This window comes from Musca domestica, unplaced genomic scaffold (genome assembly GCF_030504385.1).
Source record: "Musca domestica strain aabys unplaced genomic scaffold, Musca_domestica.polishedcontigs.V.1.1 10, whole genome shotgun sequence".
Lineage (NCBI taxonomy): Eukaryota > Metazoa > Arthropoda > Insecta > Diptera > Muscidae > Musca > Musca domestica.
The window spans coordinates 7,711,091-7,731,622 of NW_026712115.1; the positions used below are offsets into that span (position 1 = coordinate 7,711,091).

The 20,532-nt window shown below is 34.6% G+C and overlaps 1 protein-coding gene across 1 annotated transcript in view; it reads left to right on the top strand.

The window, feature by feature from the left end:
• Window positions 1-20,532, top strand: part of LOC101900079 (5-hydroxytryptamine receptor 2B) — a 106,357-nt gene that overhangs the window by 36,399 nt on the left and 49,426 nt on the right. Inside the window, exon 2 of the mRNA XM_059125971.1 lies at window positions 5,308-6,197. Within this exon, the coding sequence (XP_058981954.1) occupies window positions 5,774-6,197 (424 nt within the window). The 5' untranslated portion in view covers window positions 5,308-5,773. The remainder of the gene's footprint in view (window positions 1-5,307; window positions 6,198-20,532) is intronic.

Genomic DNA, 20,532 nt, shown 5'->3' on the forward strand with positions numbered 1-20,532 from the left:
TATGATTGTGTTAAGATCATCAAAAGGAACTAAAGGTCTGTCACGTTTCTACCTTTGCATGTTACAAAGAAATGCACAAAGAAATAATACCCTGTACCACAGTGTGATGTAGACTATAAAGACTATCAACACTTCAACCTCCAAACTGGCGATGACACTATCGATGTACGATAAGAATTCTCCATTGCAATTTCAAGAAATTTAATCGAGTCGCCTAGAATTCGGCTTAACTAATCTGAAAATTTTAACCTTTTAACGATTAAAAACTGTTAGCTCATATCTTTCAGTGTAAAATTTGTTTGTGTTTTTCACTTAACTGTTGTCGAAAGCAATAGCATCACCGTCACTTTGCGCTACAACAACGCCAAACCACCCACAAACTGGCTGCACTGGAATATGTTATCTCGACAGCATGCTGGGAAGGCATTCGAACATTGTTTCATAAATATTTCATAGCTGTGCCACAGCACGACTACATGCCGGTAAGTTAGCTAAACCGACTTTAATCGTACATTTACGTGAGCATCCGTACTCGATGTATTGGCATCCAGACTGCAATATTTCAAATCCTTTTTGCTACGGCAGCAACAGCAGAAAATCCAAACACTTAAAAGCGTACACGCTCGCAAAGCACACACATACACACACTTAACCAATTTCGCTCATACATGTCACATCAAACTTAATTTCATTGCATTTTATAGTGTTCTCTTCTCTTCTCTTACATTGGCAAACACACAATATGTATGAGAGGGTTTCTATGTATGAGTGTGTGGGTGTATGTACTATTGATCCAATAATAAGCGTATTTGTGTGAGGAGTACTGATAAATGTGAATTATATGTGAGTTGGTTTAGTTCCATTTATTAGTCCATAAAACAGTATCCAATTACAAACAGCACAACAACAAGAACAACAGCAGCAACATCACTGCTTTAATCACTGCCATAACAACAAAAACAATATGTTTAGATCGAATTTTCGAAACGTGCCATTGCAGAAAAGGTTTTTTTCAGTGACTAGCTAGCTGGCTGGTGCTCTGACAGGTCTCTTCTAGTTTTGTGTCTAACCAATATTACAGATTGGATACGCTCTATTTGACTTGGTTATGGTAGAACATGAAATCAGCGGGAGTGACGGGGAGGGGGTTCCTACTGCTTCTATTGTTGTTTTTATATTCACATAAGATTTAGGTTTTTGCTCTCGCTTCCGAGGGGTACCAGCAATCGAATTACGCGATTTATTAGTTTTCATGTGAATCGTATTTCAAAGTTGCCATCAGATTTTTGCCATTTCTTTGCTATTGTCGTGGAATTGTTGTTCGAAATTGATGAATCACAATGGATTGGATGGAGAATAACATTTTAGTTGGAGAATGTAATATGAGTTAGAATTTGCCATAAAACACTTAATGGCCTCTTATGTTCAACATGGATGTTTGCTTTCTAAGATAATAAATAAATTGTTGAGATTTTAGATATGTAGCCTCGGATAATGCTTTAAGATTACAAAAGATTACAGATGTCGAATTCAGCATAATTTAACGTTTCTCTTCCTTAGAATATGACAAACGATCTTGTATTTTGGAAATTACGTTTAGCTTAGCTCTCAATTTTATTTTAAAAAATCTGCTTAACTTTAAGAGGCCTTTTTATGGGGCCGATATAAGGAAACTGCTAGGGGAAGTTTCCGTAGTTAGGATTTTCATAGAAATAAATGATACATTATTATCATTCCACTGACATTTGATTTAGGTACTACATTTAAGTGATTGAACTTTAGCCGGGTGGAGAGAACCATGGCAAATTATAAGGTCGACAAGTAAGGCCAGCTAATAACTACATTTAAGGTCAGCATAATTTAGATTGGCTGCCTAATAAAATATGTGTCAAACATTTAAATTTACATTTAAAATGTATCACAAAATGTCGATTGGCTTCAATTCAATCGTTTGATCATTAATTGTACCCTCATTTGATACGGCCAAAACGTGCCTAGTCGAAATAATGGTTTTAGACCCTAGGTCTCTTTGGACGAAATCCGTTTAAGGACATTTGGAGTCGATATAGCGATGTCCGTCCGTCTGTCTGTCTGGCTGGCTGGTGCGCACGACATCTCACGAAGGGAGTATCTGATTTGATCCAAAGTTGGTACATCGTAATATTATTGTCAAACTTAGATCGAGTTCGGAGATGGGCAGTATCGGTCCGCTCCTTCTGGTACCTCCCACACAAAATGTCAACATTTTCAAAGAACATAATTTATTGCACAGAAAGAGAAAGGATAATCCCATTTTGCTGCAACTTTGCGAATCCTCATATTTTCATCAGTGCTAGGTCAGGTGCGAAAATAGACATTATCGGTCCTCTCCATCAGGTACCCCCCCCATAAAGGGTCAACATTTTCAATAATTACAACTTTTATAAAATGTGATGTAAGGGTCCGATTGTCTTCAAATTTCACACATCCCAATAATTTTATTAACCCAAATTCGAGTTCGGAGATGGGTACTATCGGTCCACTCCTTCTAGCACCTCCCCCCACAAAAGGTCGATATTATCAAAGAAAATAATTTCACTGTGATATGTGATATATGAAATACAGTCATATTTTACAAAGAACAAGTTAAAAAGTATCAGTCGGTATTGCCTGTGTTCGATTATTAAAATATAATTTGACTAATGTTACAATTATTCAAACGTTTGACCCTCTATGGAACAGGTTCCGAAAGAAAGGCAAATATTGTCTATTTAGTATCGGACCCAAAAATATGATATAAATATTCCGACGTTCCTGGTATGGATTATATTGACTAACTCCTTCACTTATATGAGATATGTAATAATTTTTAGAAAATGTTAAAATGTGCGTGATGTAGAAGATAGAATCTACCCAAATATTCCACTTTTATACTTCATCTGATACAAATAAAAAATATTGAGCGAAATATTGGGCAACATAACAAGAAAGGATATTTATGTCCAATTTTATGCGAAATCGTAAATTCCGATAATTTTCATATTCATATCAGGCTTCTTATTGGGAGAAATAGTTGAGCATAGCAGGTAGCAAAGAATTGCTAAATTGTTTCGAAGGTTATGACAGATAAAATTATTGAAAATTGTGACCCCAAAAGGGGTTGGCAGATATATATCAACTTCACAACAGATCTTGTGTTAGCAAAAATATTTGAAATTTGAAGAGAGTTGGATGTTTATTTCGCTTTATTTGAGCGTTTTGTTTTTCAAAATCTTGAACCCTATGTTTGGGGGAGAAGAAATGGTTCGATCTATACCACCTTTATAATAGATCTTGTTTTGATAGAAATATTGAAAGTCTAAATGGAATCGCATGTTAATTTGGCGTTTTATGTGCTTTATGGAGTGGACCGTTATTGTCCATTTTCGCACATGACCTAGCACTGATGAAAATATTAGGATTCGCAAAGTTCGAGCAAAATCGGATTATTCTTTCTCTTACTATGCAATAAAATATTTTCTTTGGAAATTTTGACATTTTGTGTGGGAGGTCCCAGAGGGAGTGGACCGATATTGCCCATCTCCGAACTCGATCTAAATTTGACAAAAATATTACGATGTACCAAGTTTGGATCAAGTCGGATACTCCCTTCGAGAGTTATCGTGCGCACCAGCCAGCCAGACAGACAGACGGACGGACATACATCGGTAGATCGACTCCAAATGTTCTGAAACGGATTTGGTCCAAAGAGACCTAGGGTCTAAAGCCGTTATTTTGACTAGTCACGTTTTGACCGTATCAAATGATATTTACCCTCTGTAGCCATATGTCTGCAAACTATGCATACTCATGTACACATTTTTAGAAATTTATTGAACTGATAAGAACCTAAGGGGTTACGGTTTGCAAAACCAACAAGTTTTGGCCGATTTATAAGGTTGGGAACATAGTGAATATGGGTTCAAGATATAGAAATAGTGAATGCCTTGCCCAATTTGGACCGATGTCATTCAAATTAATGATGAGTTCGCGACAAAATTGAGGCATGTTCTTATTGTGGCAAAAATAGTTTCAGATTTGGATGAGCCCCAATGCGTGTTTGTTTCAACGATCTATTAATAACTTGCAAGATTTTGGTTGGATGGAGCATCATTCTTGTGGAGTGCATATTACAAATGTGCGGTACTCAAACATCAAATCAGATGAAACATATATATGTGAGCTATAGCTATATCTGAACCGATTTTCATCAAATTGAATGTACTTGCTTCTAGACTGATTTTGGTCGGATGTGCCGAAATGCAGATCACTGATATTAACCATTTGGTAATATCGGCCGATATCGGTTGAAGATACACATGGGAGCTATATCTAAATTTGAACAGATTCTCACGAATTTCAATAGGGTTCGTCCTTGGGCCAAGCAAATATTGCTTGCAATTTCATCTCAATCGGATAATAAATGCAACCTGCATTTTGTTCACAAAAATAAATGGACAGACCAACGGACGGGACGACTTAAAAGCATAAATCGACTCAAAATGTGATTCTATGCAAATCATCAAAAGGAACTATGGGTCTATATCTTTTCCTTCTCCATGTTACAAAAAAATGCACAAAGATATAATACCCTTACCACTATGTGGTGTAGGATATAAAAAACGTTTAAGATTTTGACACATGTCCCATAGATGTCTTTTTCAATTCGAAAAAAATTTGAATTTCAGCCAGTCTGGAATTTCTAAGGTCAGCTAGTATTAAGTAGCCGTTCTTAAATATGCTCTACGAACATTTATTCACATATGAATGTTTTATTATATCTAAGAGGTATTATAATGGTACTTATCAATAGTTCTGTCAGTTGCTTCTGTTCAGATTTACATTTGTAGTCAATTTTCAAATCCACATGAAATTCGGAAGTAATATTAGAACAGTTATCCACCGTTTTGAACAATTCAACAATTCCGAAGTAAAACTTTAAGATCATTCGCATATTTAACAAAACTTTTATTAGTTCCTTATCTATGAATAATTAAATTCTCGTTTAATTTCCTTGCGTTGTTTTCAGCTTTTAATTCTATTTTCTATTTAGTAATTCTCTTTATGTGGTCAATGGCTGAAGTCATTAAATAGAAATGCGATGGCAACTAAATACCCATAGTTAAAAAAATAATCTCAGTAACCACAGACATTTAATGCCCTTAAGTTGTTTTCCATCATCATCATCATCATTGCCAACCAAAAAAAAAAAAAAACAATATCAGAAGTAAAGCTCAGCTCTTAACCTCAATGACGTTGTGTTCTCTTCCTCTTTTCATCTCTTTGCAGATTTTTAATGACAACGATAATCACAAAACGCTTACTGTAGACTGTTATTATTTCGATATATCTACAACAACAAAAACTGGAAATAGCCTACATACATATTATATATATCTATGTATGTCTAGCATATATACAACAAAAGTAAAAGCAAAACAACAACAATTGTAAATATATATTTAATGTATAGATAAATATAACGACAACAACACGGACTTCCTTTTGAATATTCCTAAAACTTTATATACCTCAAAACTCACCCACCCCCCTTCAGAAACAAAGCAAACAGGCAGACAACCGCCCGCATCCACTTCGTCATCATAGAAAATTAAAATAATAACAACAGCACATCAAAACTGAAATAAACAATTAAAAACACAATAATCTTTGGAAATCGATTATTAGCTACTTGCCGTCGAGGGGTTGGGCAGGGAACACTCGTCCCATCCGGCCATCAGTCTCGCCACCAGCAATGCTTGGCCACAACCTCGACATCAACTTGAAACCCACCTCAGATATTTTGGCCGCCGCCGCTCTACTCGATGTCAGACAATATTTCAATGAACGCGACCTCCTGGACCTGCGCACTTATGGCTATCAGACCAACGACACTTTCCTCCTGCCCGACTACGATGAGGCTGCCGTCAATGCCAAAACATCCGCCAATGTTGTTAATCTGAATAACAGTAATTTCATAATCTTCAACCGAACAGGCTTTGCCAGGAACGACAGCAATAATGACAGTGGCACCATCACAATTAGCAGTCCTAATGATGTGTCGGCCATAAATGGTAATGTCAGCGTCGGCCTGCCAATGCCCGAGGATGTTGTTGTGCTGTTGAAAATGATAAGCATGTCCATTGTTCTGGGTCTAATGATACTTATCACCATAATTGGTATGTATTTAGTAATAGATAGTATAATTTTGTTTTTTGTTTTTTATATATTTAAAACTTAAATTGACTTGAAAATTTAGTATATAATTTCAGCTTTATTTCTGAACAAAGAATTTTGAAAATCATCCATTAGTTTAATTTAATTAAACAGATGTTAAGGAAGACTTAATAAAGTTTAAACATAATTCATGCATCTGTTTTTTGTCAGTAGAGTACAGTTAACAAATAAAAATTACTCTATTTTTTAAATTTTGCTCATTACTTTAAATAGTGTCATAATTGATTACATATAATTTGTATAGATAATTTTAGATAAAAGTATATGGTCTTGTACAACGTTCAATACATTTCGGGCGATAAGGAAGTGGCACAAAAGAAAGAAAGAATTTCGTTAATTCTTGTTCAGATACGGGTGTAGCTCTCAATCATATGATTCACCGTTTTTTCTATCACTCTCATATTTTGTGACGAAGTGCAAATAATAAATTTGAAACAATTCCGGAGAATAATGTAGCTAAAATCATGAACATACCGAATATAGGGAGGTACCGATATTTATAGGCTATACGAAGATCTGGATCTGTTTGGGAACTTCAATTTTGATATAATTGCGGTGAACAATGTATCTAAAAACGTCAAAATAACCAATATAGGGAGGTACAGTTGTATAGGAGGTATACGAAGGACTGGACTTGCATATGTGTTCCCATTAGGAACTTCAAATACGAAATTTGAAACAATTCCGGAGAATAATGTAGCTAAAATCATCAAAATACCGAATATAGGTAGGGAGGGAGGTACAGATATTTATAGGATCTGTTTGGGAACTTCAATTGTGATATATAATTGCGGTGAACAATACATCTAAAAACATCAAAATAACCAATATAGTGAGGTGCAGTTGTATAGGATGTATACGAAGGCCTGGACTGGCATAGATGTCCCCATTAGGAACTTCAAATACGAAATTTGAAACAATTCCGGTGAATAATGTATATGAAATCATCAAAATACCGATTATAGGGAGGTACCGTTATATGGGGGCTATAAAAAGACGTGGACCTGCATAGCCAATTTTCCGTCAGAGACTGTAGTACCCATTACGAATTATAATTGCGAAATTTGAAACGGGCACGGTGAACAATTTCTCTAAAATCATCAAAATACCGAATATATGGAGGCACAATTATATGGGGCTTTAACTAAACGTGGACCTATATAGCCCATTTTTAATAGCAAAAGTTCTGCAGACGAAACACACATTCGAGTAAAATGTTTTAACCTACTTCATATTCTTGATCAGCGTAAAATTCTAAGACCATTAAGCATTGTCTGTTGTTGTAATCACGCTGGGGTCAAAACGAATTGAAATAGAACCAGTAAAGAAAGTCCTAAAGTCGGGCGGGACCGAATTTATGATACCCTACACCACTTTGCTAATTTGGTAGAGCTCCACATAACAATTAAAAGTTTTTATGGGAGAATTCAATCATACACGCTATGATTATAATTACAATTTAAAGTTCAAAGGACAAAATATGCCGAAGCATTTGTATCTTTTAAATTCGGACTTTTATTGCACATTTGGTGCAAAATTAATTTGAAATCAGATAAATATATATATATATATATATATATATATGGGAGCTATATCCAAATCTGAACCGATCTCGATAAAATTTGGCAAAGATATTTCTGAGCTGTATTTGATATATTTCCCTGAATATCGTTGTTACGGAGTGCATATTACGGCTGTGGGTAACAAATGCAACAAATTGGATGACTAATATATATGGGTGCTAAGGCTATATCTGAACCGATCTTCACTAAATTCGACATACTACCTTCTAGTCTCAATTCGGCCGTAAGTTCCAAATTTCATCCCATTTGGGCAAATACTAGACGTTTGGTGCACAAAAAAAGGTAAATCGGTACTTTACTCCCATATTGTGTAGCCCCCATATAACGGCACCTCCCGATATTGATTGCATATAGCCTCCATACAAAGGTACCGCTAGATATTCGATATTTTTATGATTTTGGTTGGGTATTTATGTAATTTTCTTGGAATCATTGAAATATCTGACGAAGTTCATAAAACATTTCGAGTAACGAGGGTTCCCCTTATATAGAGATAAGCATTAACGTGGACCTATATAGACAATTTTTCAATTTACAATTATGACTGAAATTTCTAGATGTTGCTACTAGCAAGTATTTTGCTACTTCGGTGGTAAAAAGTCCATCTTAAAATTCGTTTCACCAATTCGTGTTAAGCCTTTTTAATGCTGAAAATTCACTATTTGTTCAGTTTGATACATTATTTCATCAACACTTCATATAACGTACTAAATTTTCAGACCTTAAAAATTGTATATATTTTTAAAGTTTTTCCTTTTTCTATAAACTCTAGAAACCACCAGTACGAAATTTAGTAACATTTAACAATCTATATGCTAGGCACTGAAAGTGATCCAAAATTCCATTGAAAAAAATGGCTAAAATCATCAAAATTCCGAATATCGGGGGGTACCATAATATGCGGGCTGTACGATATCGTGGACTGATACATCTTCGAACTTAACCTGCCTGCAAACAAAATATTGATATGTGCAAAGTTTCAGCTTCCTATCTTTATTCCTTTTTCTCTCTAGCGTGATTACAACAGACGGCTACATCGCCTTAGAATTTTATGCTAATCAAGAATATATGTACTTTGTTAGGGGTACCATTATTATTTCGATGAGTTACAACCGGAATGAAGAACTGAATATATGTATGGTGAAGTGTATACAAATATGGAAACTTGTCCCCTCTATTAAGGTTACTTTGCGATGTACGCGTTCAAAACGTCGTGTCTTTTATTTATAGCCGTATATTCATAATCTGTTGGATTTGTCCGCTTATCTACGAATTTATTGAAATTTTGATAGAATAATTGTTTACCTATAAAAAGTCTTCAAAATATTTCATTTTGAAATTTACCGAGGAGAGTATTAGTAAAACCATGGCAAAATTATTTCAAAGTCTCCATATGTAAACGTTAGAAACCAAAAGTGACCTCAATATCAAATTTCAGGATTTCAGCTCTGTAGTTTTCCTCATTCCTAAATTTAGTACAATTATAGTACACATATCCAAAACCAGCTCCTTCTTTCAGAAACATACGCCAACAGCAACATCCATATCGAATCACGTCTAATACCCAAATTAGTACCACTTAGTACTTTTCGAACAATTTTACAATTTTAATGTGTACTATTTCCAATACCACCTCCATATTTTAACCATCTTAGCCACCTCTATTTCAGCTCTATTCCTTCACCCAATATTTATTTTAATAACATCTACATATCTCAATTCCAGATACCAATAGAGACCTCAATATCTAATTTGAAGATTCCAGTCCTGTGCCATTTCCAAATCACCGCCAGTACCATTCAGTACTTTTCACACAATTAAAATACACGTTTCCGAACGAACAGCGACTAAATTTCAGATTTTAAGCTCTATCTGTTTACCCAATACCAAATTGTACCAAATATAGTACTACTTAGTACTTTTGGTGCACTTGTTTTACCCGTTACCAAAACCACTTCCTTTTCACTTGCCTACGCATCAAGACAGACCCTCGTGCAAAATTTCAAGATTCTAGTTCCAACTATTTCATCCAATTGTAGAATTATCGTACCAAATCTAAAAAAATCATATTTGTGCCAAAGATTCATGGGATCTTAACCCGTTAATTAAATATAATTTTAATCGACTGAACTTTCGACTTTTTAGTTGAATGTTAAAAAAAACCCTCTGTACACTCTTCTTTATTTTACCTCACTAAAATATGTAAATATCTGTGAATTTAAAACATCTAAAGCAGCAGCAGTGTCTGTCTTAATATTAAATTATGCACAATTGTATATACATGTTAACATCTAATACATACAAGACACATGCGCTTTATTGAAATTCTCTCACCTCTATATAATTAGGATTGATTCAAAAACCAATATGTGTGTCAACATAGATGTACACACATACATACATACTTGGTATATACCAATGGCGGTAATTAATTTGAACTCATTTTCTCATTGATAATAAATATTTATTATACTTTATAACTTTGTTAAGTCTATTATTAAAGAGGGGAGAAGTGTCATATACGTACGTTATATACATTACATTCATGACGTCACATATCATTGAATGCCTCTAATTACATTTCTATGGGGGGAAAACCAAACAAAATAAATCCAATCCTTGAGGGCATATTAAACAATACAAGTTAAGTGAAGTGTATTTAAATTATTAATTATACAAAAGACTTTACTGTCAATTATTGATATATTTAGCTTTTATTCCCACGTAATTATTGAATTATAAAACAATTATATTGTGTTGTAAGACTTACATTTTATATTACAAAACAAAATATTATATTACAATAGAAAATAGAATGCTCTTCGGAAATGTTGTTTAGATATTTTTATACCCTACACCACAAGGTGGTCAGGCTATTATGTCTTTGTGCATTTGTTTGTAACAGGCAAAAGGAAACGAGATAGACCCATAGTTCCTTTTGATGATCTACATAGAATCACATTCTGAGTCGATTTATGCATGTCCGTCTGTCCGTCCATCCGTCTGTCCATGGATTTTTGTAAACAAAGTACAGTTCGCATTTATTGCCCAATCCAGATGATATTTTGCAAAGATCTTATGTTTGGCCCAAGGACGAACCCTATTGAAATTGGAGATAATCGGTCAAAATTTACAACAAAATTAGGCCTGAAAATAAGTGTGCCAAATTTGATCGAAATCGGTTCAGATATAGCTATAGCTCCCATATATACCGTTCATCCGATTTGTTATATTTGTTACCCACAGCCGTAATATGCACTCCGTAACAACGATATTCAGGGAAATATATCAAATATAGCTCAGAAATATCTTTGCCAAATTTTATCGATATCGGTTGAGATTTGGATATAGCTCCCATATATTTATCCGATTTCAAATTAATTGTGCACCAAATGGGCAATACAAGTCCGAATTTAAAAGATACAAATGCTTCGGCATATTTAGTCCTTTGAACTTTAAATTATAATTATAATCACAGCGTTTATGATAAAATTCTCCTATAAAAACTTTTAATTGTTATGCGGAGCTCTACTAAATTAACAAAGTGGTGTAGGGTATCAAAAAGTCGGCCCCGCCCGACTTTAAGATTTTCTTTACTGGTTTTATGTAGAAATTAACAGTTGGAATATAACTAAGTATAGTAGTCAATTATTTATATTCAAACAGTGCATTTCTATATATTATTTATATGTATAAAAACAAGTAAGCAAAGGCTATAGACGCGCGGGGCCGACCATGTGATTCCCTACAACACTACAGTATGTTAGAAGCCCCCTTATGTCCAAATCCATTTACCATGATTTCGCTTTTACAATTATGTCACGGAGCACTGCCCAGATATTACCCTTAACATTTTGACCAGTTACATTTGCCCAATATTTACGATCTCCGCCGTGCTGTTAGTTGTTGTGATCCATTTTACAGCTAAATATAATCCAATAGTATTCCAAAATGCTAGACTTCTTCCCTGTCCTTAACTCTCTTCTCATATAAAATTCCGTGTCGATTGGTTTCAATTGTGTGATTGTGAGGATTTTTTTCTGTTTTTGGTTCATTTGAACCCCAAAATATTTAGAGATCATCTCCAAAAGCAAGAGGCCCCTCTGTATCTCTAAATTTAGACTCATCTATATGATTTGCTTGTCTACGATATTTGGCTATATTCGTCAACGAAATCAGTATAAAAAGCCAGAAGTGCGCTTTTTTGTGTATTTTGGATATCGCCTGTAAGCTATTTTCAGTGTTTCGGCAAAATGGAAATGTTAGTGTTTTTTCACACAAAAGTAGTGGTTCATTCAAAACGCTGTCCTGAACTCTAACTTCATGCGAGATTTCGCGTCTTTGGTTTCTATTTAGAACGGCTGCAAAATCAGGAATATTTTTAGTTGTTCGTCCATTTCAACCCCTAAATATATTGCGGACATCTTCTGAGCCTAACCCTACCCTTGTGAAAAATTTTGTGAGGATCGGACAATCTGTATATAATAACGCCAACCTGCGTTGTAAGGTGAAAAAATATTACAAAATGTATACTTCAATATTAAGAGTTAAATTGAAAAAATCGCATCGCATGCGATAAAAAATGTAAAAAATAGCACAGAATACTACAAAATCTATATTATGATCATTATTGTCATCTTTTATATGATTTTTTTAGATTTCATTTTTTATGCCAAGAGCGCACTCTGAAATGGCATAATAATAATTAGTTTAATAGAAAATTTGACTTTTATTTAACACAAATGTTATGGTATATTTCACCCGATGACCATCCAAATTGGAAGGCTTCTGCCCAGCCCTAAGCTCTAGCCCCATGCTAACTTCCGCGTCGATTGGTCTAAAATTGCGACCTGTAAAGCACCTGCAAAATCAGGAAATTTTTCAATTTTTGGTCCATTTCAACCCCTAAATATTATGCGATCATCTCCAAAAGCAATAGACATCTATTCTGACCATAACCCCATTTCTATTTTCAATTTCGTGAGGATCGGTCCGTAATTGCGACCTGTAGCGTGATTACAAATTACATGGACAGAAGGTCGAACGGACATACATGGCTAGATCGACTCAGTTCGGCGAGATAGAAAGAACCATATGTACTTTCCTATGTGGGAAACCAATATTTCGAGATGTTACATAATTTTTGGCCCAATCAAACTTATAATACCCCCAAACACATAATGTTGTAGGGTATAAAAACTTACTACCACTTCTTTATTACAAAATCAAAGCTTCATCCGTTTTCCCTAAACCAAACTGATTCAAATGTAGTACCATTTTGTATATCAAACTACATTTCCAACCTTGACTCTGGTTCCAGACAAAAAACAATGGAACTGATGAGGATTTGTGGTTCTCTCCGAAACCTAGGTATTCCCTGCCTTACCGCCTGGCAAACATAACTATCGTTCTCCGCTAATAAACAAACGTTGTTTAAAAAAATAGGATTAAGCCAAACTATTTTGCAACAACAAAATACTACGGCATCCCGAAAAAATATGCCAACACTGTTTTATAGCTCCCATAAAGGGTGAGATAAAAAACTGCAACAACGCCGAACGCCATCATTTTTACCTTTTTTAACTTTTAAAAAATGAAAGCAAAAATGTCGAAAATAGCATCAAATATTAGAATAAGTTTCGATTTGTTCGAATTGGTTACCTTTGGCACGAATTCTGGCCTTCAAACGGCCAATGAAACCGTCACATATGCCAACACTGTTTTATATCTCCCATACAGGGTGAGATAAAAAAACTGCAACAACACTTAACGCCATCATTTTTACCTTTTTTAAATTTTAATAAATGAAAGCAAAAAATGTCGGAAATAGAGTCAAATATTAGAATAAATTTCGATTTGTTCGAATTGGTCACCTATGGCACGAATTATGGACTTCAAAAGGCCAATTAAACCGTCACATATGCCAACACTGTATTAGCTCCCATACAGGGTGGGATAAAAAAAACTGCAACAACGCCGAACGCCATTTTTACATTTTTTAAATTTTATTAAATGAAAAATAGCATCAAATTTTAGAATAAGTTTTGATTTGTTCGAATTGGTCATCATTGGTACGAATTATGGCCTTCAAACGGTAAATGAAACCGTCACACGCTGCCCGAATGTTGCTCTGCGGTATTTTGGCCCATTCCCGGCGAAGCGCTTGCTTGAAGTGATCGACACTTTGGTATTTTTTAGTGCCAACCTTGCTTTCCAAAATGCTCCAGACACAATAGTTCAACGGATTGGTATCCGGAGATTTTGGTGGCCATTGTGCGCTTGAAATGAAGCGAGGAACCTCAATTGTAACCATTCTTGGGTGGCGCGTTCTTATTGCGATAGTGCTGAGTCCTGTTGGAATGTCCAAGGTCTACGGCCAAAATGTTTGCGTGCCCAACGCTTTAATACACCCTCCAGAATATTTTCGCTATAATATTCGGCATTTATTCTGATGCCACGGTCGATTCATACGAGCGGAGAACGACCATCGGCTGTTCTGGTGGCCAACCGAAGGTGCACATTGTCAGCTGACCTCATTGGCAAGTAACCTCAATCATTTGGTTTGTTTACAAACTGCTGGACAACGAATGTTTTCTCACCGGAGGAAACCAAATTCGGCAGTTCACCACTTTCGGCCGAGCGAAGCAAACCTTTAGTTCTTTTGAGTCTACTTTCTTTCTGTTGAGGTGTAAGTTCTTGCACTTTTTGGAATTTCAATGGCTTTACCCCGAGCTCATTTTTCAATATTTGTCGTCGGGCTACGCTACCAGTATCACGGTAACAAGCGATGGTACGAGATACAAAAGATTTATTCACATTTAAATGCTGGAGTGCTCTAACGATTGTCACTTGTGGTTTTCCAGCCAAATATAAAGAAATCACAATATCACGCTTGAATTCCATCACAAATAACTTTTTTTCTTGAAAATTCTCACCAATATGCTTTTGTACGCTTTTAAACCATATAATGAGCTGTCACTGGAATAATTTTAACAGGTGTGAGACGAGTGGCATAGAAGCGAGGACAGTCTGAAGTTGGATGCAGTTTTTTTCATCTCACATTGTATCTGACCTTTCTTTGATTTCAATTTGATTTTGCACCAAATTTTTAATATCAGCCCAAATGGAGTGAATCTTGGCCTTTTAGACCGAATTCCGCCTAAAAGTGAGTAATTCAAATTTAGTGAAAATCGGTTCAGATATAGCTATGGCTCCCACATATATGTTACATCCGATTTGGTGTTTAACATGCATTCGTAACATGCACTCCATAAAAATGTAGTTGGTACCAAATATAATATAGGGCTCAGAAATACCTCTGGCAAATCGTGTCAGATTTTCATATACCTTCGATATACATCTTCCCTCGATTTCACGGTTTTTGTTCACCATTAATGTAATATCAGTCCAAATGGAATGGGAACACATTTCTGATTCCATTTGGTGGAACTCGGCTCCGATATTCGTTTTTTTAATATAATCCTTCTCGAAGTGATATCATGCAATCTATAGCAATGTTGTTTGGTATGAGGGTTAAAAATGCTTCCGTCAAGTTTGGTGAAAGTCGATTTAGAATTAGAGATATCCCCCATATATTCGTTCCTTCTGAAACCAAATTATAACTGTTGTTATACGTTCTACGCATTTAAATAAGGTTCATAGTTGGTATGATCCATGAACATTTTTTTATTACGGGAGCTCTACTTAATATATGTAGTGGCCTTTCCCTACTGATATTATATTTTAAACGGTTTCTTATATTTGTAAAGAAATACTTCAACTGATTTAGAAAAAGTTTCAGAACAAAATATCTAACGAGAAAAGAAATCATAACTTCTCACCAGGAAGTTGTCGTTAAGAGGTTGCTTTTTTTGCAAACATCAAAGCTTTTACTAGATTGCTCATTTTCAAACAAAAGCTACTTATAAATATTTCCATTGAATGCCACTTTTTTTTGTGTGTTGTCGCCAACACAATTGGCAGGGACTTGGTGTGCTATAAGTAACAAACACAATGACATCCAACACCTTCATACATCATACGCCCCAGCGACTAATCAAAGGAACGGAAAACCGGATAAATCACATATTAAATGTCAACAAGTACCGTTTCACTTACAATGGGTAATTGAAGAGGATGAAAACGAATGGAAAAACAAACATTGATGTCGGTCGGTACATCATTTGGTAAATTACTAAACGATTTCCTACTGCAGTTCATTTGTGTCAACCCTCGACTGTTGTTGCCATTACAAAAAAAAACGAAAAAACGCAGAGCATCCAAACATTTTGCCAACCCAAGTGCCATAACGACAACACAATGGCACACAACGTCGCATATTCCGTCCGTTAAGACCCGGTACACTTAGACGCCTGCACATGCCAGAATCCCATAAGTAAGGATGCACTTAAAGGGTATAATGTCAAAGAAAACAAGCAGAAACATATAGGAGAGGAGGGGTGGGTGATGTAACGAAAGTAACAAAGAACGAAAAAGCCCAGGCAACAGCAGTTTGGTAAAACAAACAAACAAAAACGAAATACTATCATTACTGCAGTTCAGGCAGAAGGTGAAGACGAAAACGCTCAATTTCTTCAGAGGCAGGGGCTGTGGGGTCACTTGAAATTTCTACTACATGAATGTGAGGAATGGCAATTTTTCCCTTGTTTTCTTCTTGCTGCTACTCTTGTAACAGCTGATGTTACTACCAATTTACTGTTGCACTGGTTATTTTTTCCTCCATCTTGGCGCTCCAAAGGAAGCCATAATGACGGAAATAACTCTTTGTTAGCCTTTCTTTTTTGTATTATTTTAGCAGCAGCAAAACAAAAAAGCAGATCCTTGTGGTGCAAGGGTGTGTCGGACTGAATTCATATGAAAGTCAATGCGGATTACATTTTTAGTGTGGCTCTTCCACACATGCTTGTGTAAAAAGTAAGTTATTTGATACGAACAGAAAGATACAGTTTCATAAGAAAAAAAAAATTTACGCTTTTTGTGCACATCAATTGAATGGATAATGGAGTACTTTTCTTGCCATTTAAAGTGTTTCTTCCTTGGAAGGACATAATGAGCAAATTCACATCTAAAAACAGAAAACAAATGTATGAACGTTATTCACTTTTCCAAGTCTTATTTGGTAGACTACAAATAACATTGAAATAAGTACCGGTGTTGGAAAATGTTCTACATCCTTAAATATCTAATTCACATTTTTTAACCAAATCAGCTATAACTTGAGATTATGTGATCCTAATATTAGCAAAATTTTCCTTTTCCCTTCTGTCAAAACTAAATGAAGGATGGACTATAATCGTCCTCTCTGCATTTTCGGTTCATTCCTTTGCGTTACTCCCTTAAAAGGGGTTGCCACTTTGAATATTCATAAATTTTTAAAATGCGAAAATATTCGCGAATTTTCTTAAAACTATACGCATTCAGATATTTCTATCAACATTATATCTGAAGAAAAGATGATATATATTTTTTTCCTACTTCTTTAAAAAGCTTTTTTAAACTGTACATGTCTCAATTTTTCAGCCAATATGAGATTTGGTGACAAAATAGGATACACAGTCAATTTCTCTTGGTTTCTCCCTTACAAAAGTTTAAAACTTCCACAAAAAGCTATCTTAGGAGAAACCATGTTCTGAAGGTATATATTTGTCGCCAAACCCACTTTGACCTGTGTGTACGGTATCTGCTCAAGATATTTTTTTGCTCCTGAGAAACATTCTGAGATATTATAGCAGTTTATGTAATTTTCACTGAACTCCATCATGAAAGTTCTGAAAAGGAGGGGATTCTTATCGGATAGCATCAATTTAAAGCAAAATGCAAAAAACGTGGTACGACTGAACACCATAAAGTTTTTTCAAAAAAAAAAAAAAAAACGGAAACCGGTAAGGAAAATCAAAAATTGGGCGGGGCCGACTATATGATAACATACACCAAAAAAGCCAAATTATATTGAATTCGGTTGAGGTTCGGATATAGCTGCTATATATATTTTCGGCCTATATATATATATATTGCTTATATGTCAATATCGATTTTCAGGTGGGTGAACGATGTAGTTCACACTTGTCCTGTGGTTCTAAGTCAAGAACGAACATGGAAAATATCAAATCACTGTTTCTAATGCTCTCTACAAATAGTAAATATTAAAATACCAATAAATGTCATGAAATATATTCTTAGCGTTTAATTTTCCCCAATCTTCGCATATTCCAATAAAATACCATTACATCTTACATTAAGATGTGTCAGTCCACTCCTGCTGATACCTCTCTTAATAATCTCATCATTTTAATAAATGTTCAAATATCTGTCAGGACACCGAGCAAGGTCGGTCATCAAAATATTTTGGAAAGAGACGTCTTATAGAAACAAGTAATCTATATGGTTGAGTAACTTCCATATAACGGTATCCATCTTGATGTCAAAGTTGTTATTAATTTCGTATCGCAATCCACTGTTAATCATATAATGTTTTATACATTTCATATCTTTTTGTGAAATATATTGCTTTATATACTCGAATATAAAGCATCAATTTTTAGCTGAAGGTATGGTATTTATGATTCGGCAAATACTCTTTGTTTAAATTTGATCAGCTGCAAAAAAATACGTAAGCGTTTCGTTAAGGCTGTATTGAACTCGATTTTGATTATGACGCCAAAAATGTTTTGTCTGAATGCTTTGAAATCAAAAATATTATTGATGTTTTAGTTCCGACCATAACAAACCGTCTGCTAGATATATACAATTTTTTTTATTGCCAGATGATGCTAGACCTATTTACTCCGAATTGTTAAATAAAATCTCTGGTCAATGTTCCAATCAGGTCAGTAGTTCCACAGCGACATCATATAATTCTATTGGAATGCTTTACATGGTTCCATAATCTAAAAAAGTTACATACCTGATTGGTAATTGTATAAGATATTTTTTGTGTGTGTGTTTTCGACTGGATTAAATTCAAACTGTGTCTGAACACAATTTCAGGCATATGAATTTCATCCTACAGACCCTTTAACATGAATTATTCAACAGGTTGAAACTGAATTTAGTTTGTGTTCAAGCTGCTGAACTCTTATTATGTTGGGTGTATTGGTACTGACATACACATGTTTGTATTAGTTTCAGAATTCTTAATTTAATCTCGTTTTGGCATTCAGTTTTTGTATTTCATCAATAATTTCTTCGGGAGCAAAACATTCATGCCAAGTAACATATGCATAAATAAGTATGCATTTTGTTTGCAATAATTCCTTTGATTTAGTTTTATTAAAATTTCGGTTTCTTGCCTTTTAAACATTATTGCCATCAGCCAAATTAAATTAAAAACTCAATTGGCAATTTGAATCAAGAGAATGGATATTGAAATTAATTCGGATGGGTATTCATTTTAAATATCTTCCTCAGACAGGCTTTTACTTATATGTATGTAAACACTTCTTTGTCGGCATTCTACTTATATTTAGAGGAGTATAAATATACATATACATACATACAAACAGAGTGACTATCAATGCGAAGACGAAACATATGATGCATTTGAAGAATTGTTGACTTGGATTATCGGATATTCGTACGGAAAGGGAAAAATATATACTTAATATCAATATTGGGAGAACGGATGGAGCTAAGATCTACACGAGGGTAACTACTAGTAAACTACTGATAAGGGAAGTACAAAATAAGGTGAATGAATAAAGGGCAGACACTTTACAGAAAAACAAATTAAATAGTATCAGTCGGTTTGGCTGACAGATGTATACCTCAGCCTTGAGTTATGATTATTCAAACTGTTGACCCTTTATGGGTGAGATTCAGAAGCAGATGGCTATTATTGTCTGATATAAATGTTGCGACGTGCCATATTTGGACTATAATGTCAAATTACTTTACTTTTATATGGGATATGTGCAATTTTTTGCAAAATGTGGAAATATGCGTTAGGTACCACATGTAGTGGACGGAACAATTATATCCAATTTTATACAAATTTCGATAAATTACATATTCATATCAGATTTCTGGTTAAGAAAAATATTTAGATATAACAAGTTTACATTGAATTGGCGACTTATTTATGGCATACATAACTATTGGAAATTGTAACCCTTTGTGGGGGAGGTACCAGAAGGAGTTAACAAATATATCCCAATTTCACGGCTGATCTTGTGATAGTAAAAATAATGGGACGTGTAAATTTGAAAAGAGTTGAATGCCTATTTCATCTTTACAGCAGACAGCATATATATATATATATATATATATATATATATATATATATATATATATATATATATATATATATATATATATATATATATATATATATATATACATATATATATATATATAAATATATATATATAAATATATATATATATATATATATATATATACCACAAATATTCAAATCTCTCACAAATGTATCATCATGGACAGCAACGACAACAACAACAGCAATAACTAAATCAAATGCGCGTGTTATAATGCTGACATGCAGTTTCCCACAGAATGACCAGAAGGTATTCCAGACGACACACGAGCCGGTGTCCAATAACAATACAGGTGTGGGAACATGCAAAGTGCAGTAGCAACGGTGCAGTGCGATGAGTATAAGTTTAGGGTAGTTTTAGTTATTATTCGCTTTGTAACTTTGAATCTCAAATAAAACGGA